The 22,087-nt window shown below is 39.4% G+C and overlaps 1 protein-coding gene across 1 annotated transcript in view; it reads right to left on the reverse strand.

Moving 5' to 3' along the window:
- Positions 1–22,087, reverse strand: part of RGS22 (regulator of G protein signaling 22) — a 173,125-nt gene that overhangs the window by 107,939 nt on the left and 43,099 nt on the right. The window contains exons 7-11 of the mRNA XM_078153679.1: positions 12,834–12,954; positions 9,779–10,376; positions 8,245–8,406; positions 4,954–5,128; positions 1,256–1,401 (exon numbers count right to left, since the gene is read on the reverse strand). Coding sequence (XP_078009805.1) covers positions 1,256–1,401; positions 4,954–5,128; positions 8,245–8,406; positions 9,779–10,376; positions 12,834–12,954 — 1,202 coding nt within the window. The remainder of the gene's footprint in view (positions 1–1,255; positions 1,402–4,953; positions 5,129–8,244; positions 8,407–9,778; positions 10,377–12,833; positions 12,955–22,087) is intronic.

Consider the following 22,087-nt stretch of genomic DNA (forward strand, 5'->3'; position numbering starts at 1 on the left):
AGCATCTCTCACATCAGTCCCCTTCTCTCCACATCTATCACCCTAGTATAGGCCATGATAACATTTGGCCTGGTCTTAGGTAAAATCTCCTAAAGGTTTCCATGCTTCTTTCCTGTCTTTCTTGTCTCCAATTCATCCCCTGCACAATCATCAGAAAATTTTCTTTAGGCCCAGTTCTGACCATATCATTTCACTATTCAAATATATTCAGTGACTTCTGTACTGCCTCTAGCATAGAACAGATACTCCTTATCCTAGCACATAAGGGTCTCTACAACTTGACTGCCACCTATCTTTTCAAAATTATTTACACTACTCTGTTTTACACACTCATCTAAATGTTTAATCTAAACTCAATTACATTAAAATCAATAAGCATTTATTATTTGCCTGCTTTATATCAGACACTGGGAAACAAAAACAAAAACCTCTTCCCTCCAGGTGCTTTCATTCTGCTAGGGAGAAACAAAACTGAACTAGTAACCATTCCCCGGACTCAATATTCCATCGTCTGCCTTTATACATTCACACAAATAGGATGTAAGTTCCTTTAAATCATGTACCTTTTGTGATCTTTGATCCTCAACACTTAAAATACAGTACTTTATGTGCAGTTGGCACTTCATAATTATTTGTTGAACTTAACTGAAAATAACAGTTCTTAGAAATAAGATTCACTGGGGCAGCTAGGTGGCTCAGTGGATAGAGCACTGGCCCTGGATTCAGGAGGACCTGAGTTCAAATCCGACCTCAGACACATAACACTTACTAGCTGTGTGATCCTGGGCAAGTCACTTAACCCCATTGCCTAGCCAAAAAAAAAAAAGAAATAAGATTCACTGATGGTGAAGGATAGGCAAAGGGCAAAGTTAAGAAAAAGTTAGATAACAAGAAATAAAATGAAACAATGTCATTACTCTTTGCTGCCTTATTAAGAGCAAGATTCTCTGAGAGGTCTAAGGACTTTAGTAAGACATAGGACTCTAGAATTCAAAAGGATTCTCCCTTTGACATTAGTAATCTCTGGACCTACCCCTCAGTAGTGTGCACTCACATGCAGAAGTAACAAGCAGGAATATTTACTCCTGAAACATAAGAACCCACATCAAATACCACTCAATTAATTATCAGTTTCTACTGAAAGTGAAAATCTCTCAAACAAATGAGATTTGTGGATAATGGAAACACACCTGTTTGCTCCAATAGTGTCTGGGTGGTAAAACAGAACAATAACTTCCTTTGTAATTGTACCCACCTCTTCCCAGTAAGATCCTGCTCCAGCGTTTCATCAGGAGCCTCATTCTTCACAGCTGATTTTCTAGTGGCTGAGCCTGCTCTTTCAGATTTCTTGGCAGATTTCCTCGCAGATTTCAAAGACCATGGTTGGATGAACTCTTCCTTCTAAAACATGACAGGGTGATGGACAACGTGAAAGAATATATGGAAGAAAACATTTCAGCTTTGAACCCTAATCCTCAGATTTATTTTAGATTACTTGAGGATCTGTATATCATTCCCTACTCCACATCCTGGCATCAATGTAATTTTAGGCTTCTCTCTATCCATGCCTTACTGGATAGCTAACTCACAGAAGCCCATCAGTAGCGGGGTTGCAGAAGAGCAAGGCCAGAGGGTGAGTTGTACATTCCTCCTTCCAAAATATTCAACATGGCAGAGACATAACTACTTCTTCTCTTACAGTATGCAAGTTTAAAAAAAAAATTGCCTTAGATTCTTGGTCCAGAGGAGAAAACCTGAATATGTTCAGGCCATTGAAAGATTATTTCTTCTCTCTTTGGATAGCAACTCTTATAATGTAACCAGCTAGAGAACAAAAACACATCTACTGTATGTTTTATATACAATATGACGCACTGCCTAGTAGGCATGCTTAACAACTGCTACTAGATTTTAAAATTGCATAAAAAGAATAATTATTTGAGGATATTTTAGTTTGACCTCTTGGAGGTCAAAGACCACAAATGTTTTAACAACCATGATCATCATGGTCACTAAGTAAAATAAATGCTATTTTGTAACTGTGGAATAAAAAGTTGTTTGTGTCTAGTACAATAATGGCTTAGTCATCTAGTACTGTTAGAAAATGAACTGTCTCACATAACTGGATTTTTTAGATAATCTAAAATGAAAAGAAAGAAATACAACACTCAGTGAAAGTGAAGTAGATTTGAAATGTTAAGATCTGAGGTTTTCATTTATTCTTGAAAATACAAATGAAGAACTCACTTAACTGTATAATAATAACAATAACAACAGTAATAATAGTATCATTTATAAAGAGATTTAAGGTTTACAAAGAGCTTTATAAATATTATCTCATTTTATCGTCACAACCACCTTGGGAGGTAGGTTCTATATAACCATTTTACAGATGAGGACATTGAGGCAAACAGAGGTTAAGTGATGCAGATTTCAAGGGTCACATAGCTAGTAAATGTCTGAGACCAGATGTGAACTCAGGTCTTCTTGACTCCAGGATCAGTAATCAGAATTAGTTAAAAAACAAACAAAAAACAAGAAGAAACAATAACAATGACAAAAAAAGATGTAGTTTACAATTAAAAAAAGATTTAGATCTAGATTATTTAAACAAGTTGTTGAAGATCAAAAACAGAACATGGACAACAGAAATGACATCATCATCATCATCTATTACTTTATCCAGAAGTTAAATAAATATAAATGTTTCCTCAGCAAGAAAACTGAAAGAACTCAGGAAGCACCTTAGTCAGCAAGCATATGACTTATTTACCAAATGGATAGCGACGGTTAACAAAGGTTAGACTATGAACTTAGCCGCAAAATCTTAAGAAGGAGGATGATGGACGATGGATGCTAATCAACATTATCTCATAAAACAGAGAGAAGCAGTAGAGGATAAAACTTGCTTAAAGAAACCTTAGCACGATATGCCAACTAAACACAGTTGACACTGGAAGGAAAACTAAAAAGAGAAGAAAAATGGAAAAGATTTGCAAAAACTCTTTCAAAAACTTTTCACTATCAAAGATAATGGATCAACCATGTTTGGACCCTCACTGGCATCACAGGCTCTGAAGTCCTTATAGAAGAGAAAGAAATAACACTAAAAAGAACAAAGACGGCCAGAAGCCTGAGGATAACTGATGAGAGGGCAGGGGTGGGGAACCTGCGGCCTTTTCCCCATCCCTGGGTTAGGTGGTCTCAACAAAGCCGGCACAGGCAAGCAAGCCTAGTCTTCCGGTGCTACTAAAGAGAGGCCACAGATAACTGTAACTAGTAAGGCTCCAAAGATACCAAGAGTGGCAACAAGCAGAGAACATCAGGGCATACTCAGACCAGGACACATAAGTTCCAGGGGCTCCAAGATCTCTGGCATTCTGTTCTGTGATGCCCTAGAGTGCCCATGAAGATCCAGTGCTCTGAACTTCAAAGTCACGGGAAGAAAGGCTTAATCCCAGAAGAGCACAGCACTGATGGAAAGACTAATCAAGGGCTACCACCCTAGCCCAAAGCCCCAAAGCACAGGAGGGCCAGAACCTGGCCCCAAGGGAAAAAAAAATCAGGAACTAAAACAAGAGAGATGAGTAAATTTAAAAAAAAACACTAACCAGAGTAAAAGTTATGTTTCTAAAGATATCCCCCAAAAAAGACATAAGTAATTATAACAATTGCAAACAGAAACTCACAGGAAAAATGAATTTTTTTTCATGAGAAAAATCAAAGAAATGAAAAATGAAATAAAAGCTCTGGAAGAATTTTAAGAAAAATAAAGAGCTTAGAAGAAAAAATGGCTAACTTCATCCAAGTAAAGGAGACACTGATAACTGGGAAAACAAACAAACAGAAATCAGTAACTACATGAGGCAGCAAGAAACGTTAAAACAAAAAAATAGAAGAAAATATAAGATATCTGGTATAAAAAACAATTAACATGGAAAATAGGTCAAGGAGAAGGAATTTAAGAATCACTATACTACCTAAAAACCATGACTTAAAAAAAAAAAAAGACTGAACACCAAATTTTATAATGAAATATATAAATCATAAACAAAAACTTCCCAGTTCTATCAGAACCAGAGGGCAAAGTGAAAATAGAAAGAATCCACTAATCATCTCCCTGAAAGGAATCCCAAAAGGAAAAGTCACAGCCAAAATCCATATTAGAGAAAGAATATTTAAAACATCAAGAAAGAAGCAGTTCAAATACCAAAGAACCACACATTCAGGATTATACCTGACCTGTAAAGCCTGTACTAAAAACCAAAGGAGATTTTAGAATATAATATTACAAAAGGCAAAAGAGATAGACCTGAAATTGGGTTAAGGAGGTAAGAATAAGGGAATAATTGGTGGGAGGCCAGGAACAGGATTTGAACAATGGCAGCTGGGTGTTCAGAATCACGGGACTGGGGAAGGAATGATAAGATGGGAGCTTATTAATCGTTGAGGAATGAGTTCAGGTAGGCTGTTGTTTTCCATGGTAGGCTTGGCCTGAGGGTAGAGTTGTCCCAGGGTGACAAGTAACAGTGTGTAGCAGAAAAGGGAGAAGGAAGTAGGATGTGCAGAGCTGTCCAGATTGGGGAAAGGCAACCTCTGTAGAGCAGGGCTGAAACAAATGCCTACATCTAATCAAAAAGGTAAGGCATGGTAGCCAAGACAAAATTCAAGGCAGAGGGATAAGGACTGACATTGGAAGCAAGGTTCTGACCATCCTTGAAACTAAGGAAGAGATATGTGCCTAATTTTATATTCATGAATCATTATAAACACAAAAAAGAAAGATTCCATTTTAAAATGTGGCACTGTATTTCATTTTCTTGTTTCTAAGTTATTTCAAGATACACATTATTAAAAGATTTTTATGATTAAACTTGATGAAGACATACATATAAACCAAACATGGATTTTTATCACAAACTTCACAATAATGAACTCAACAATCCAACCTACCTTTAATGTAGAAATCTGTGGCATGCAAGATTTAGGTCTTAGTGGTAAAAGAGTCACCATTTGTGGAAAAGGATCAATATCTTTCCTAGGTTGCTCTTGGCGGGAATGCCAGAATTTCAGCTCAGCACTGGCATTTTTAATTTCATATTTATGTGTTACACAGAATCTAGGTCCCCTGTTGGGAGAAATACAACTTTAAGAAGGCCTTGATAAAAGACTCCTCCTATTCTTTGGTTATAAAAACATTTTCAAAAGTCTACAAAATTTACAATGTACCAATTTGGCCCCAACTACCAATGTCAGACCTAACCCCTTCTTTTCTTTTTTTGTTTGTTAGGCAATTGGGGTAAAGTGACTTGCCCAGGGTCACATGGCTAATAAATGCCAAGTGTTTGGTCTGAGGCCACATTTGAACTCAGGTCCTCCTGATGACTTCTGGGCCAGTGCTCTATCCACTGCGCCACCTCCACCCACCTGCCCCCTAATCCCTTATTTGCTAAGAGGTAGCATGCTACAATGGAAAAAGCAAAGGATTTGGAGTCAGAGGTCCTGACTCCAAATCCCAGCTCTATCATTTATTACCTATATGGTCTCGGGCAAGTCATTTTATCTCTGTAGTCCTCAGCTTACTCATCTTCAAAATGAAGGGAGGAGGTAGACTAGATGATTCCTAAGGGTTTTTTTTTCCCAGTCCTGAGAATCTATGATCCATTTCTAGTCATCCCCACCTTTTTCTTACCGCTCACCATCATGACATGAATAGGAAATACCAGAATTGCACAGAGTAGAATTTAGTATAAGGCAAATCTGCTTTTACTCCATAAATAAATAAATGATCATGTCCCACCTGGCTGCTCTCCTAGACTTTGTCATTGTCTCCAGAAATTCATCTTTCTTCAAGATCACATCAATTCTGAAAGCATACCTCCTCAGTACCATTTACCTCTGGTGGGGTGGGGGGGCCCTCACTCTCTCTGATTGGAGTGGACAGAGTGACATCGGAAAGCCTTCCCAGATCCTCCATTTAAGGAAAGACCCAGGGCAGTGATCTCAGAATTTCCCACCCACCTGCAGGATTTCATAATGCCCCACCCATACAGGGTAACCCACCTTTTCACAGATTCTTTTTATGTATGGTCTTCCCCTATTACATTGTGAGCTCCTTGAGAACAGGGACTCTCCTTTGCCTTTCTTGGCATCCTCAGCATTTAGCACAGTGCCTGGCACATAGTAGGTGCTTAATAAATGTTTACTGGCTGGCTGACTGACTGAAATCAATAAATAAATGAAAAAGCATTTATTAAGTGCTATGTGCCAAGAGGCATGGGGGATACAAATACAAAATTGAAGACAGTCCCTGCCCTCAAGGAACTTACAGTCTAACAGGTGGGAGACAGGACAAATAGGAGAGTGGTAGCCAAGGAGGAGTACCTTAGTTTGGAAAGTTACAAGTGATGAATGCAGCCACAGAGTAGGTTTGCACCTTTTCCAGTAGTGATAGCACTACTGCTTATGATTCAATTATGGTTCTAGAACTTGAAAGCAAAGTGGGATGATGGGACTAGAGAAAAATCAGCAATCTGAATATCTGTAATTTGTTTAGAGTAGTCAATATCCTGTTACAAAAACAGCAGAAGCAATATTTTGGAATTTTTTGTCACTAATCTGAAAGGTGATGATACATATTTACCCAATATTTGCATGTGAAATCAGGGAGCAAGTAATTGTATGTGAGAGGTTAGTTAGCACACAGTTCACATAAAGAATTCAGACTCTTTAGCCTGGCATTTAAACTGCTCTACAATCTGGTATCACATTATAATTCCAACCTGACCTTATACTACTATCTCATGCTTTCCTACCTTAGTCTCTACTCACATTGTTCCATATGGTATTTGATGAATTCACAGAATCAAAGCCTTTCAGACCACTTTCAGAGGCCATGTAGTCCAATTCAAGACTGAACAAGAATCCCCTCTATAGAGCAAGTGGTCATCTAGTCTTTCCTCAAAGTTTTCAGGTGACATGGAATGCAATGACTCCTAAAGAAGCCCATTCCACTTTGGGATAGTTCTAATTCTTCGGAAATTTCCCCTCAAATCAAGGCTAGATTAGCCTTTCTGCAGCTTTCACACACTACTACTAATTTTGTCCTCTGGGCTCTAGGAGAACAAGTCTAACCCTATATGAGAGCACTTTAAACTGTTATAACTCTGTATGACAGTCCTATGTTATGTACCTCCTCCTGTTTCTCTTTTCAATCAGTCAAGCAAGCCCTTATTAAGGGCCAGGCACTGTTCTAGAAACTGGGGGAAAAAAATCTAAAGTCTCTTCTCAAGGAGCTTATATTCTATCAGGGGAGACAACATATAGATATATACACAATGATCCTACACAGAATAAATACAAAATAGAAGGTAGTTAATGGAGTTGAGTGTTAGCAGGCTAAAGGGTTTATAAAAATCCCTGTGAAAGATGCAGAAATTAATGTTTGAACTGCTGTCTTGAAGGAAGTGAGGACTTTTGTGAAGCAGAAGTGAAGAAGTATGTTCCAGCCAAAGAAATAGAATAGGGAGATGGAGTAATTGATAGGAATAGATGGAAAGGATGAATAGATAGAGGAATAAATAGAAAGAAGCCAGTTTGGCTGGACCATAGTGTGATTAAAAGGGAAAAGTGTATAATGATGCTAGAAAGATAGGTGGGTGCCAAGCTGCAAATGGCTTTAAAAGTAAAACAGAAGAATTTCTATCTTATCTATCTATCTTATCCTAGAAGCAATAGGCCATTTGAAGTGACATAATCACATTTGCACTTAAGGAAATCATTTCGGCAGCCACGTGGAAGATGAGAGAAGAGAAAGTCTGAGTGTGTCTGACTTGGTTTACAAGGAGCTAAACAATTGAAAGAATGTTTTGGAATAAGATGGGCAGGAAGATAAATCAGGGCCACAGCAATTGAAGGGGTAGAGAGAGTAAATAAGTCAGATTCAAGAAATAATCACTGAGTTAGGAAAGATGCTGTATGATTTCTGTTCTACTCTATGGTCTCAAGCATGGTAAAAACCCAAGGTATCTAAGGAAGCAGCTCATCTAACTTTTAAGAAGTTTTTTAAATTGGAGGCTTTGGGGGAAAACTATGACTCTTATTCAGAAAAAGGTCTAAATGATTCAATGAGACTTTACCATTTCAGATGTCTATACTCCCTATGTCTGTTAAAAACAATTTTCCTATACAGTCTAAGGAAGACAAATTAAATAACTTTATAATTCAAGCTTCAGTTTTTCCTACCAATACTGGAGTAAGGGTTTCACAACTTCAGCCTGAATGCATCTCAAATGCGGTTCATTCCAATAAGATCCATCTATTAGATTAAGTTTTAGTAAGATTTCTGGAGTGAGATAGCACTCTCCACTACTCACTAGATAGCATTTTCTCATCTTCTCAAGGTGTCTAGAATAAAAGGAAATACACAGAACATACAATTACCATCAAGATGAGCAAAAAACCTATAATTTCCCAAACCTGCATACAGTTTAGAAATCATATTAAAATCAAAATTTTATTTTAGGGTCCCAATGTTTTGTGAGGAAGAACTTTTTAAAAAAATTTCTTGGAAGCCTTCATATCATGAGATTGAAGAAAGTTCTGACAATTAAGTTCCTAAGCAATTAAGAGAAAAAAGACTATGAAGGGCACTTCTAGAAATGTTTCTTTCATGTTAGAAATGCTTAGAGGCCTAGAGTAGTGGTTTTTCATGATCCACAAGTAAGCACTTTGGAACCATTGTTGTATCATTGTTGATTCTGTGTAAATATTAGCTCTTTAACCTATACAAAAAAAAAATTTTCAGTGGAAGCACGTAGTTAATATTTATGTGCTCAGGCTAGATATCTCAATAAGAGTTATAGTCTAATGAATCTTCACTCTCCAAAGGCTCTGGTTCAGTTATTAGAAGTTTGGCTAAGACTAGGGTTCCATCAATCAGATGCAATCAGCAAGATGCTTCATGTCTCTTAAGTTCTAATTAGTTCAATACCACAGAGCTAGCCCAGTGAAGACTTTAAGTCCATTTAAAACTAGACCAAGATTGGGGCAGCTAGGTGGTGCAGTGGATAGAGAACTGGCCCTGGATTCAGGAGGACCTGAGTTCAAATACAGCCCCAGACACACAACACTTACTAGCTGTGTGACCCTGGGCAAGTCACTTAACCCCATTGCCTAGCCAAAAAATTAAAAAAAAAAACTAGACCAAGATTTCCAAGGGACCCTCCACTATGAGGACCAGACAGACACACAGGCACTTGTTGAGATATCATGGCTTTTACTCCCAGTTACCATAGTAATCTTTAACAGCACATAAAAAATATCAACATCCTAGTGTGAACAGTAGTCTCCTCAAGACTGCTATAAAGACTATCAGAGAGAGGAGTTCTCATGTTGGCCAAAATAATGATTGTCATCTTGGGCAAGACATTTACCTCTCTGAGTGTGTTTCCTCACTTACAAAAGAAGGAAAGAAAAACCTTGGCCACAGGAATGTTATAAGGATAAAAAATAACAAATGTGAAAGTATTTTGAGCTCTCATGGGAAAATATTTTACAAATTCAGTGAATTATTTTTTATGATCTGTAGACTATGAAAATCAAAAGCCTAAAGAAAGCTAATATTAATAACAATCATAATTTCAATTTTTAATAATCATCATTTTCTCTCAGAGCACCAATTATTTTAGGGTCAAAAAAATTTATTGAACTAGTGGTAAAACAACCCACATAAACATTTTTATTTTTTAAAAAAATAATTTAATAAAAGGAAAAATACCTTTGATGTCTTCCAGCATCCCTAAGAACTTTCAATCTTTCAATATCCATCCAGAGCCACCAATATCTCTCACCTAGTGTCCCTTTGATAAACTTCTTAAATCTTTCAAACTCCTTCCTGGTGCCAATGTCATACGTCTTATGGGAAATGCACCAATCAGCTCTGGCATCTGATCCAATGCTTTCAGTTCTTGAACATAAACTCACTAGCTCTGAGTTCTCATCAAACTCTTTCTGTTTGATTTCCGCAGAAAAATCTAAACATTTCCTTTCAGCTTCCTCCTGCTCTTGAATCACCACTCTTGTAACATTATGGAAGTTTATAACTTCTTCACTGTCTCTAAATGGCTGTTCAGCAAATTTTGCCGCTGCTGATTTCATAATAAAGTCTATATAACAGGTTACAAATTCTTCAAGTGTTGGGAAAAATACTTCCAAATCCTTAATGGTCTCCTGTTTTCTTTCTAAATAAATTCTCAAAAGAGCATGAGAAGGAGTGTCTCTAACAGATATAGAGCCTTCTTGATCCAAAACTTCTAATGATGATCCAGGAGTAGCACTTGAATCTTTCTTCGTAGATTCATCCAAAATGTCATCACCTTTTGGATTAAATCATTTAAAAGACCATTAGGTCAAACTGTTTTATTACATAGATGACATAGAGAGGTTTGCATATAATTGCTTAAGAACTTTTAAACTTAAGTAGTTTGGGTCGTTGTAGATATGACAGAAACAATATATTAAAATGTTAATATACTACATTAATGTTTATGACAACTATGTCACACAACTACACTCAATATATGATTTCATGTTCTATGACAAATGAAAAGTAACTCACACAGAAAACAAAGTAAATTGTGTCCATATATGACCATTTCATAATTTGAAGGGCAGTGTGGTGGTAGTGGGAAAAGCATTGGTTCTGGAGGTAGATGAGTTGGGTTCAAAACCTTCATTTTTTTTTTTATTACTTACTAGTCATGTAACATTGGGCAAGTAATTTAACCTCTCTGGCCATCAATTTGCTCATCTGTAAAATGAGGAGGCTGGAACAGATGACCTGTATGGTCCTTTCCTATGACAAGCTAAGGGGAAAAAATTTAACCACCTTTACTGGAAAGATGAGGGTTGTTTTTTTTTTTTTAATAACCTTTACAACCTAAGCTATTAAAGTTAAAACTTTTTGAATAGCATAAGGACTGTCTACAAACTCTGTATATAGGTCAACAGATCTGTGAACTCATCAATGTGGGTTCTCCTTCCAAAAATGCCAATCACAACCTAAACATTTACATCTTGTGCAGGGGCAGCTAGGTGGTGCAGTGGATAGAGCACTGGCCCTGGATTCAGGAGGACCTGAGTTCAAATCCGGACTCAGTCACATAACACTTACTAGCTGTGTAGCCTTGGGCAAATCACTTAACCACATTGCCTAGCCAAAAAAAAAAGTACATCTTGTGTAACAGGTGTTGTCCACACCTTCCAATAAAACCTTCACTGGGGGTCCTATTAGAATGTGAGAGACCTTCCTTTAGAAGCTTTCATGGATACCAATACAGCAAGCAGGCTAGCCATTACTTACCCCTCATGCTCACTTCATGCTTGGCCCCCCTTATAAATATACAAGCATGCCATTCCCCCCAAATTTCTTCAAAGTAAAGGATCCACATTTGTGACTAGAATCATCCTCGTATCTCCCCTTCCCTCCTCTTTCAAAGCAGTAAAAGATATATTCCTTATTGTATTCCATACAATATATTCAATTGGTTTCAGAAGTACCCAGACAAGGCAAGGCATCATTCATGTTCTGACCAATTCCACTTTATTATTCAACACATTTTAGTTAAATGAACTGGAAACATTTCATTTTTATTTTTGCTGAAAATTAGCGAGTTCAATCCCCAACCCCATGTTTGGAGAATAATCTTTTATAAACCTTTTGGAGGTGTACCTTCCTCATCTTAACACAGGAGGGAAATGTTTACTCAAGTTCTGTTACTGCTATTACTACACTACTAAAGCCAAGTGCAAACTTAGAATTATAGCACAGAAGAAAGTTATAGTAAGGAGTAACATTGATACTTCTGCTTTCCTTTCACCCTTTCAACAAACATTAAATAAGTACTTACTACATGCAAGTCCCAGAGATATAGATAGATAGATAGATAGATAGATAGATAGATAGATAGATAGATAGATGGATAGATAGATAGATAGATGGATCAATGGATAGACAGATAAAACAAAACAGTCCCTGGATGGCACTGACTAGTTTCCCTGCCCATTACCCTTTCACATTCCCAAATTCTGGGAGTTAAATAGAGAAAACCTTGCTTGTCCAAGATCACAAAGGTTGGCAGACTGAATTCATAGAACCACATATCTCATGAGCTAGGAGAATTTGTTTTCCTTTTAACTAGGTGTAAGGTTAGTTTGTAGGGCAATGAATCCAAAAGGGAATAAATAGTACTGGACAACTGTGGAATAGAGACTATTTTTTCAGGGGGAGTTAAGATAAAAATGGTAGGGTCAATGGCTGAGCTCTAGCTGTATTCCTATTTCTGGACCTGCACCTTTAACAATACTGCACCTTTCTCTCCATGACAGTTGTCTTATCCTCAAGACCAGGGTTCTTCATCTTTTTTTTGCATCCTGGATCCCCCTTTGGCAGCCTGGTAAAGCCTATGGATCTCTTCTCAGAATGTTTTTTAATGCATAAAAATTATATTGAAACCAATTACATTGAAATAGTTCTTTATGAAAAAAAAATGGTCACGAGTGGCAGATTAGTGATCCCGTGCCCTAGAAGCTTTCCCCAGTGGAGATTTGTCCAGCCTCTTGAAAGTCTCACCTTCAGAGCAGGGGTTGATTGATTTAGAAGGTAAAGAAGCATGTTATAATAATATGGAGAGAAAGAAGGCTTTCCCTTTTTATCTCCATCAACAAAATCACAAAATGCCCTACTGTAACAATAGGACAAGAAATAGTTAAGACTAAACAATAGCTCAAACTTCACTATTTTCATTGTTTTGAAATCTGCCACTTCTGCTTACCCTCAAAGGCTTTCTCTTGAATCCTGGTGCTGGACATACAAGTAGGTGATGAGAAGGTTGTCACCGTTTGCTGGTTTTGTTTTGCCATTGTAAACCATTCCTGTGTCTGAGTAACAGTAGCCTAGGAAGTAAAAAGCACAGAAGTTTAATATCTTATTCTTTCTTTCACATATGGGCCAGTGTGGCTACCAAAGAAGGCAAAATCTTAAGAATTGGAAAGTACCTTAAGAGATCACCAAACCCAATCCTTGTATGAATCATGAACTCCCCATAATGAAATCCTGGGCAAATAATACTACCTTTATCTGAAGGCCTCCAGTGTGTGGGGTGTGTGGGTGTGTGTGTACATGTGTGTGTGTGTGTGATAAACATAAAATGAGTAAAAAATAATTATATGCAAAGTAATTAAATATAAGATTTGGGTGTATGAGGGAGGATCAAGAAAGGCTAAATACAGAAAACAGTGCTTGAACAGCATCTTAAATGAGCATCCAGGGCCATCTCTAGTCATACTGATCTGTATCTGGCCACTGGACCCAGATGGCTCCAGAAGAGAAAATGAGGCTGGTGACTATGCACAGACCTCCCTCACTTAAATCCAATTCACTTGCATGCTCATGGCATCACCTCCCTGATATCATGGGACTCTTGTCACTCTTCAAGAATGAAAGACATATAACAACAACAAATGAAAAAAACTCCATGAGAGGACCAGTGCAAAGGCATGACACAAATGAGAGATGTAGCACTTTGTGTGAAGATTAAAAAGGATTTCAATTTGGCTGGAATACAGAGTAGAGGATGAGGGCAATATCCAATAAGGTAGAAAAAAATAGATTAGGGTGAGATCGCATAAGGCTTTAAGAGCTAAACAAAAGAGTTCATCTATTATCCTAAAGACAAAAGGAAGCCATTATAGGTGATTGAGTAGGGAGTCACATAGTCAGTGCTATGTTTAAGGAAAATTATTTTGGCAGCAACATGTAGGACTAGAGGGGGGAGAGACATGAGAAAGGGAGCAATTAGGAGGCTGCTGCAATAATGTAGGTGAAAAGTGAGGAGACTGTCAACTAAGAAGGTAGCTGTGTAAGCGAAGGGGTCAGGTTTGAGATGTCAGGACCTCCATGCTCTTTGGTCAGAGTTGATAGATGGTGTAATAATCTCTGTGGCTCTTTGGTTGATTTTATTTTATTTTTTTAGAGTTGACAGTTGGGGTACAACCTCTGTGAACTCTGGTGTTTTCAGGGTGAACAGAGAGATGTTGCTGAAGTTAGAAATGGCAATATTTGGTAACTGATTAGATACTGGGGATGAGGAAGAATGAGGAATCCAGAGTAATGTTGAGGTTACAAACCTAGGAGACTAGAAGGATGGTGAGATGTTCATAATGAAGTTAATTTTGGATGTGTCAGTCCTAAGGTTATACATCTAGTTTGAAATATCCAATAGAGAATTTGCAATGCGGAAATGAGGCTCGAGAGGGAGGCTAGGGATGGATCTGGAAGTCATCTGCAGAGAGATGATAGTTAAATCCATAGGAGCTGATGAAGTTACTGAGAGAGTTTCCAATGACTTTTTAATTGCTTAAGCTGAAGGTGTTTTCTTAGTCCTCTTCTCATATGACCTCTCTGACGCATTTGACACAGTTGACTCTCCTCCTGAAAACTTTCTTCTCTAGGGTTTTGTGACATTGCTCTCTACTGCTTTTCCTCTTACTTTGACTTATCTGACTTGTCCTCTCAGTCTCCTTTGCTGACACTCTCTCTCTCTCTCTCTCTCTCTCTGTATGTATGTATGTATGTATGTATGTATGTATGTATGTATATCTATACACATACATACACACATATGTGTGTGTATATATATATATATACATATATATATACATACACACATATAAAATTTCTGCTAACCTAGGGCATACCCCAAAGCATGACCCTGGGTCTTTTTCTGTTTTCTCTTTCCAATACTCTGTTGGCACCTCATCAGTTCCTGTGGGTTTATCATCTTTATGCAGATGAATCTCAGATCTATATATCCAGCTCCAGTGTCTCTCCTAACCTCCAAGTCCCACACATTGCCTGACAGATATTTGAAACTGGCTGTCCTATATATCTAATGTATCCAAAATAGAACTCGTTATCTTTATCACAAAACTCAACCCCACCCCACCCCTTTACCAAATGTTCCTATTTCTGTCTAAGGAACCTATCCTTTCAGACATGTAGGTTTACAACCTTGGCTTTCATTAACCTCATTCTGGCTTACCATAGTCTTTTTCTCCCTAACTTTTGCCCTTATACTAGGTCCTTCAAACTCCCTAAACTCCCAATTCTTCAGCCTCCTTAAATCCCATGACCTACTTCTTCACTCCATCTCAGCCATACACAAGGATAATCCCATAATAAATCTTGCCATTACCCGTAAATGTGTCACTTCCTTAATTGGAAAACTTTGTCATTCCCTTATCTGAACACAACCTCCTATCATTCTGCCTTTTCCTATGTTTCACCCCTCCTAAACTTGTCATTGACACCTCCAATTCCTCTACCCCTCACCCCTGCTCTGACTTCCTTTCCTCCCTCTCTGACTTCAACCCAATAGTTAAGCCATTTCAACCCTACATTAGAATGTAGGATGATATCTTGAGAGAACACATGATAATTTTTTCATTTGAGTAAGATTGTAGGTAGCAAGGAAAGAACCAATAGATAAGAGAGATTAAAGACTAGAATGACCCCTATGGGGTAGGGGATAGGAGTCAATCTGCTGGAGTGAGTGAGATCAATGACATACATGTAGAGGAGTTGGCCTTGACAACTCACTCTCAGAGGTGGAGTAGAGGGGGGGGAAGAGTCGAGGTGTTTTGAGATATAGTAAAGGGGAAAAGACGCTCGTGGTGAATGGCCTCTTTTTGTTGTTTTATGTTTTCTTATAAACTTAACATTCAGCATTACAAAGAACAGAAAAAGGAATGAATATCAAACTGTAATCTTGCTACTTAATTTGTTTTTATGTGTATGTTAAATTTAGTACATAGTAACAAAGCATCCTTCTATCATCTTCTGAACATCTTACAACATCTTCTATGCTGTAAGCATTTCATTGATGCTCTTTTTTTATAAGCCTCATTACCCACAACTCCTTTTCCTTGTTGTTCAGACATTTTCAGTCAAGTCCAACTTTTCATGACCCCTTTTGGGGTTTTCTTGGCAAAGTTACTAGAGTGGCTTGCCATTTCCTTCTCCAGCTCATTTTACAGATGAGGAAACTGAGGCAAACACAGTTTTACACTTGCCCAGGGTCACACAGCAGTAAATGTCCAAGGCCTCATTTGAACTCAAGATGAGTCTTCCTTACTCCAGGTATAGCATTCCGTCCATTGTACTACCTAGCTGCCACTAGCTGCCACTAGCTCCCTTCCTTGCTGTCCAATAAAAGAAAACATCAAAGGATATGTTCAGGTGTGTTTGGGGAAGACTGGTACCTCTGGTGTGCGGGCTGCCGAGCCCTTTGCAGGGCTGCTTTCCACCTTTGCTGTCTACCTATTCCACCTAATTCTCACCTGTGGCTCCAAGAAGCTGTAGCATGCACACCAGCCACACCCGGATAAACCGTTACGACAGATGGGCTAATCCATGTTGAGGGTAACCAAGGGGGTCTCAAATCCATTGGTAAGTTAGGGGGGTGTCTACCCCAAGCACATGAAGACTTCCGCTGGTGGAATGGGTGGATGAAGACAATTTGTTCCAACGGCCATAGGGGCAGCTAAAGTAGGCACTGTGGATTGCTTAGAACTTGGTCAGACATTGAAGACGCCAAGGTCATCCACTGCATCTTGAGCCATCACCAGTTGCCTTGACTCCATCTTGCCACTGGACAGTGATGGCTCTGGAGGAGAGAGTGAGGCCAACGACTTCATGCAACTCTGCCTCATTTAAATCCAATTTATGCACGAAGTAAAGGACATTACCCATACCATTTTACCACTTTATTTATCTCAAAGTCCTGTGGCAATAGGCAAGTGACGAAGCAGCAGGTGCAGATACACTGGAAGCTGCAGTCACAATCCTGCGCACAAGTGGCCCAGGCCATAGGGTCGTTTCTCACTGGAAGCAGCGGTGGGATTCAGCAGCTCCCTGGGTGTCTGACCAGCCTTTTAAGGATCACACTGCTTACCTCCTGGTGTGAGGAAGGGGCTAGAAAAGATGCCTTAAAAATTGTCTGCTTATCCAACCCTGGCCTGATTACCACAGCAGGCAGGGAATCCCACTCTATGGTAGAAACACAAAAAAAAGTACGAAAACATCTGCAAAGATGATTCCATTCACCATCGGCATGGAATGTGCAAACACTTATAGACAACACAAAATCCAATAGACCTAAAAGACAAACAGCTCTTGTTACAAGAGAACTCAGCAGGTGTCACATCCAAATAGCAGCCCTGAGTGAAACAAGGCAGGTAAATGAAAGTCAGCTTACTGAAGTTGAAGCTGGATACACATTTTTCTGGAGTGGCTGCAGTGAAGGGGAGCGCCATAAAGCTGATGTAGGTTTCGCAATCAAAACTAATCTAGTCAACAAGCTTGTATGCCTACCAAAAGGAGTGAACAACAGTCTGGTGACAATGTGATTGCCACTTTAGGAAAATATCACTCCACCATCATCAGTGCCTATGCTCCCACCATGATGAACCCTGATGAGGTTAAAGAAAAAATTTATGAAGACCTAGAGACCCTTATCATCAATGTGCCAAAAGAGGACAAGCTTATAATTCTGGATGACTTTAATCCTAGAGCAGGCTCACACTACCAGACTTGGCAGGGAGTTCTAGGGAGGAATGGAGTTGGAAATAGCAACAGCAACGGTCACTACTGAAGACTTGTGCATCTCATGACCTTCTCATCACCAACACTGTTTCTGTTTACCTAAATGCAATAAAACTTTGTGGATGCACTCTCGCAGCAAACGTTGGCATTTAATAGACTATATAATTGTAAAGAGAAGAGACAGACAGGATGTGAGAGTGATGAAGGCAATGTATGGTGCAGATTGCTGGACTGATCACAGACTTATCCTCTGTAAGCTAAATATTTGCTTTCAACAAAAGCAGTGTCCCCAAGGCAAAATGACTACCAGAAGAATTAATGTTAACAGATTAGAGATCTTCACTGAGAGGGAACAGTTTGTTGCTAACTTGGAGGGAAAGTTGAGCCAACACGCAGTTGGCAATAATAGAGCAGAAAAGGAGTGGGCAGCTTTCATAGATTTGGTGTATAGCACTGCATTTGCTCATCTGGGTCAGAAAACTCACAAACATTGAGACTGGTTTGATGAAAATGATGGGGAAATTCAGAAGCTGATATATGAAAAATGAGAACTCCACAGCATTTACCAGCAGGATAGTTCATCCATCTCTAAGAAGGCAGCATTTAATTCCATCAAAAGTAAAGTATAAGCAAAGCTTAGAGAGATGCAGGATTCTTGGCTCAGTAACAAGGCAGATGAAATTCAGTTTTATGCTGATAGTAACAATCCAAAGCACTTTTATGATGCCCTGAAAGCTATTTATGGACCAAAGACCTATGGTGCATCTCAACTACTCAGTGCTGATGGAGCCATATTGATAAGTGATAAGGACATGATCCTAGAGAGATGGGCTGGACACTTCCATAATGTTCTCAACAGACCATCATCAATAGCCACTGACCATTTACCTCAAGTTGAAGTCAATCCCTCCAATTGAAGAAGAGGTTTTGAATGCTATTAGGTTCCTCTCCTGTGGCAAAGCACCTGGTGCTGATTCTATTCCAGCTGAGATTTACAAGGTAGAGGGTCCATTGCTCATACAAAAGCTGATTGAAATTTTCCAGGTTATATGGCAAGAGGAAGTTATCCCCCAGAAGTTCAAGGATGTCTCCATTGTCCATCTCTATAAAGGTAAAGGAAATAGATTGTCCTGTGACTATTACAGGAGGGTCTCTCTCTTAGTCACTGCTAGCAAGATTCTTGCCAGAGTCCTCCTTAATACGCTGATCCTTAACCTGGAAGATGGTCATCTACCTTAGAGTCAGTGTGGCTTCAGAAAGGGCCAAGGAACGGTGGATAGGATATTTGCTGCCTGACGACTCCAGGAAAAATGCCAGGAGCAGAACAAAGGTCTGTACAATTGTAGATATGACCAAGGCCTGTGATACTGTCAGTCATGAAGGCTTACGGAAAATTATGTCAAATTTGGTTGCCCAGAGAAGTTCATCAGCATTGTACATCAATTTCATGACAGCATGCTTGCTCAGGTTCTGGATAATGGACAATGCTGTTGTGCTTTCCCAGTCACCAATGGAGTGCAACAAGGCCGTGTGCTTGCTCCCATGCTTTTTAGCATGATGTTTTCAGCCATGTTGTCAAATGCTTTCAATGAGGATGAATGTGGCATCAAGGTCAGCTACCGCACTGATGGTAAATTCTTCAACTAGAAAAGACTACAAGCCAAGACCAAAGTGGAGGGAGTGTTGGTGCATGATTTTCTGTTTGTTGATGATTGTGCACTCAATGCACTCAATGATTGTGCACTCTGAAACTGAGATGCACCAAAGTATGGATCAATTCTCTGCTACTTGTGCTAATTTTAGCCTAACAATTAACATCAAGAAAACACAGGTGTTCCATCAGCTGCCACCATGCCATCCATACGTGGAACCATCAGTTACAGCAAATGCAGAAGTTTTGAATGCTATGGATAAGTTCACTTAACTTGGTAGTGTACTTTCCAGGGATGTACACATTGATGTTGAGGTTGACACATGCATTACCAGAGCTAGCTCAGTGTTTGGGAGGCTACCCAAAGGAAAGCATGGGAGAGAAGAGGTATTAGACTGACTACCAAAACTGAAGGTATACAGAGCCACTGTGCTGACCTCATTATTGCATGCCTGTGAAACCTGGACAGTATATCAGCACCATGCCAGGAAACGGAATTGCTTCTATTTGAATTGTCTTAGGAAGATTTTGAAGATCACCTGGCAGGATAAGATGCCAGATACTGAGGTCATTTCTCAAACTAAACTGCCACGCATTCAAACTCTGCCTCAGAGAGTACAGTTCCAATAGGCTGGCCATGTTGTTCAAATGCAAAATGTAGGCTTTCCAAAAAGATTATTTTATGGAGAACTCACACAGGGCAAGTGCTCACATGGTGGTCAGAAGAAGTGATACAAGGACACTCTCAAGGTCTCTCTTAAAAATTTTGGAATTGTGTGACATAGGAGACACTGACACAGGACCACTCAGCATGGCATGCCCTCATCAAAGAAGTTGCTGTGCTCTATAAGCAAAGCAGAATTGAGGTAGCTCAAGAGAAACGCAAGATGCACAAACTTAGAGAATCCACCCCAAAGGTCCACATGGACTATTTGTGCCCGACCTGTGGTAGAGCATTCAGAGCTCATATTGGTCTGAACAGCCACAGTTGGACAAACTAAAACTTGACTCTAGCATAGTGATGTCGTTTTGGTACTCCTCAAAGACAAAAGGCAACAACAACAACAAGGTGTGATGTGATCAGGGCTCGCACTAGTGTAGTGGCAGTATCAGAGGAGAGAGGAAGCATATTTGAGAAATATACAAAAGTGGTATTGATAGGTCTTAGTCACATTGATTATAGGTGGTTTGAGGAGAGATAGTAAGGTGTTGACAAAGACATCTAGCTTGTAAGCCTAGGGAGCTGGGAGGATGGTGTTGCCTTCAATAGTAATAGAAAAGTTTGGAAGGAGGGAAAAATTAGGGAGAAAGATAATAAGTTTGGTTTGGACAGGTTAAGAGGTCTCCTGGGTATCTGGTTCAAGATGTCTAATAGGTAATTGGCTATGAGAGACTAGACATCAGCAGGGAAGTTAGGGGTAAATAAGTAGATTTGAAAATCATCAGCATAGAGATGATAACAGAATCCATGGGAGGTAATGAGATCGCTAAGTAAAATAGTATATGGGAGAGATAAAAGAAGACCCAAGACAGATCCCTTATGAGACCCTCAGTTATTGGGCATTACCTGGATGAAGATCTGGCAAAAGGAGACTGAGAAGGAGCAGTCACATAGGAGGAGAATCAGGAGAGAATAGTAGAGAGAAGAGCATATCAAGGAAAAGGTGTGATTTACAGTGTCAAAGTTGCAGAGAAGTCAAGAAGGATGGGGATTAAGAAAAGGCCATTAGATTTGGCAATTAAGAGATCACTGGCAACTTTGGAAAAAGCAGTTTTAGTTGAACAATGCTATTGGAAGGCAGAATATAGAGTTAAGAAGAGAGTTGGAGGGGAGGAAGTGGTGGCACCTATGGTAGATGGCCTTCCCAAGGAATTTAACCACATAAGGTAGGAAAGATATGGAGTGGTAGTGAGTGGGGATGGATAGATCAATGAAGTGTTTGTGAGGATAGGAATGCACAAGCATATTTGAAGGCAGTAGGGAAGCAGCAGTAGACAGGGAGAGATTAAAGATAATTGAGAGAGGAGGGATGATAGAGTGGACGATCTTCTAGAGGAGACTGGGTGGAATGGGATTCACTTGTTCAGGTAGAAGGGTTGGCACGGGCCATCTCATCATGTGAGACAAGAAGACAGGATTAGATACATCTGGATGATGTGAGATAAGAAGGAAGGGGGAAGAGGAAGCTCTTGGTGAATCCTCTTTTTTTTTTCCACTAAAATATGAGGCAAGGTTCTCAGCTAAGAGGGTGGGGGATGGGGAGGCATGGAGGATTTGAAGAGGAATGTAAAGGTTTGGAAGAGCTGCTGTGGTAGTTGGGATAGTGAGTTAAATAGGAAGGGGTAAAAGGATTGCCTAGTAGCAGTGAGGGTCCAGCTGAGGGGATGTAACATAAATTTGTAATGGAACCAGCATGGCTGGCAGCGTGATTGCATGCTTTCTCCACCTTCTTTTGGCAGCACATATGCAGAAGCAAATGGTTGGTAAGAGTGAGCCAAGGCTGAGGCTTGGCATAACATAATAAGCAATATGATAAGGGAGCAAGGGACTCAGAGAGAGGACAGTGTAGAGTTCACCTGGTTCACCAAGGGGTCAAATAGGGAAAGGAGGACAGTGTAGCTAGCGCAGGGTGGTGGTCTAGGAAAGAAGGGAGGGGTTAAGGTGGGCACAATGTAGGTGAAAAACAGGGATTGAAGTTGCAAGGGAGAAGGAAAGTTGGAATAGCCACTGATTGTGATCAAAGAAGGGAATTTGAGTTCACAAGCATTTATAG

This window comes from Phascolarctos cinereus, unplaced genomic scaffold, assembly GCF_003287225.1.
Source record: "Phascolarctos cinereus isolate Bilbo 61053 unplaced genomic scaffold, phaCin_HiC Scaffold_4;HRSCAF=312, whole genome shotgun sequence".
Taxonomy (NCBI): domain Eukaryota; kingdom Metazoa; phylum Chordata; class Mammalia; order Diprotodontia; family Phascolarctidae; genus Phascolarctos; species Phascolarctos cinereus.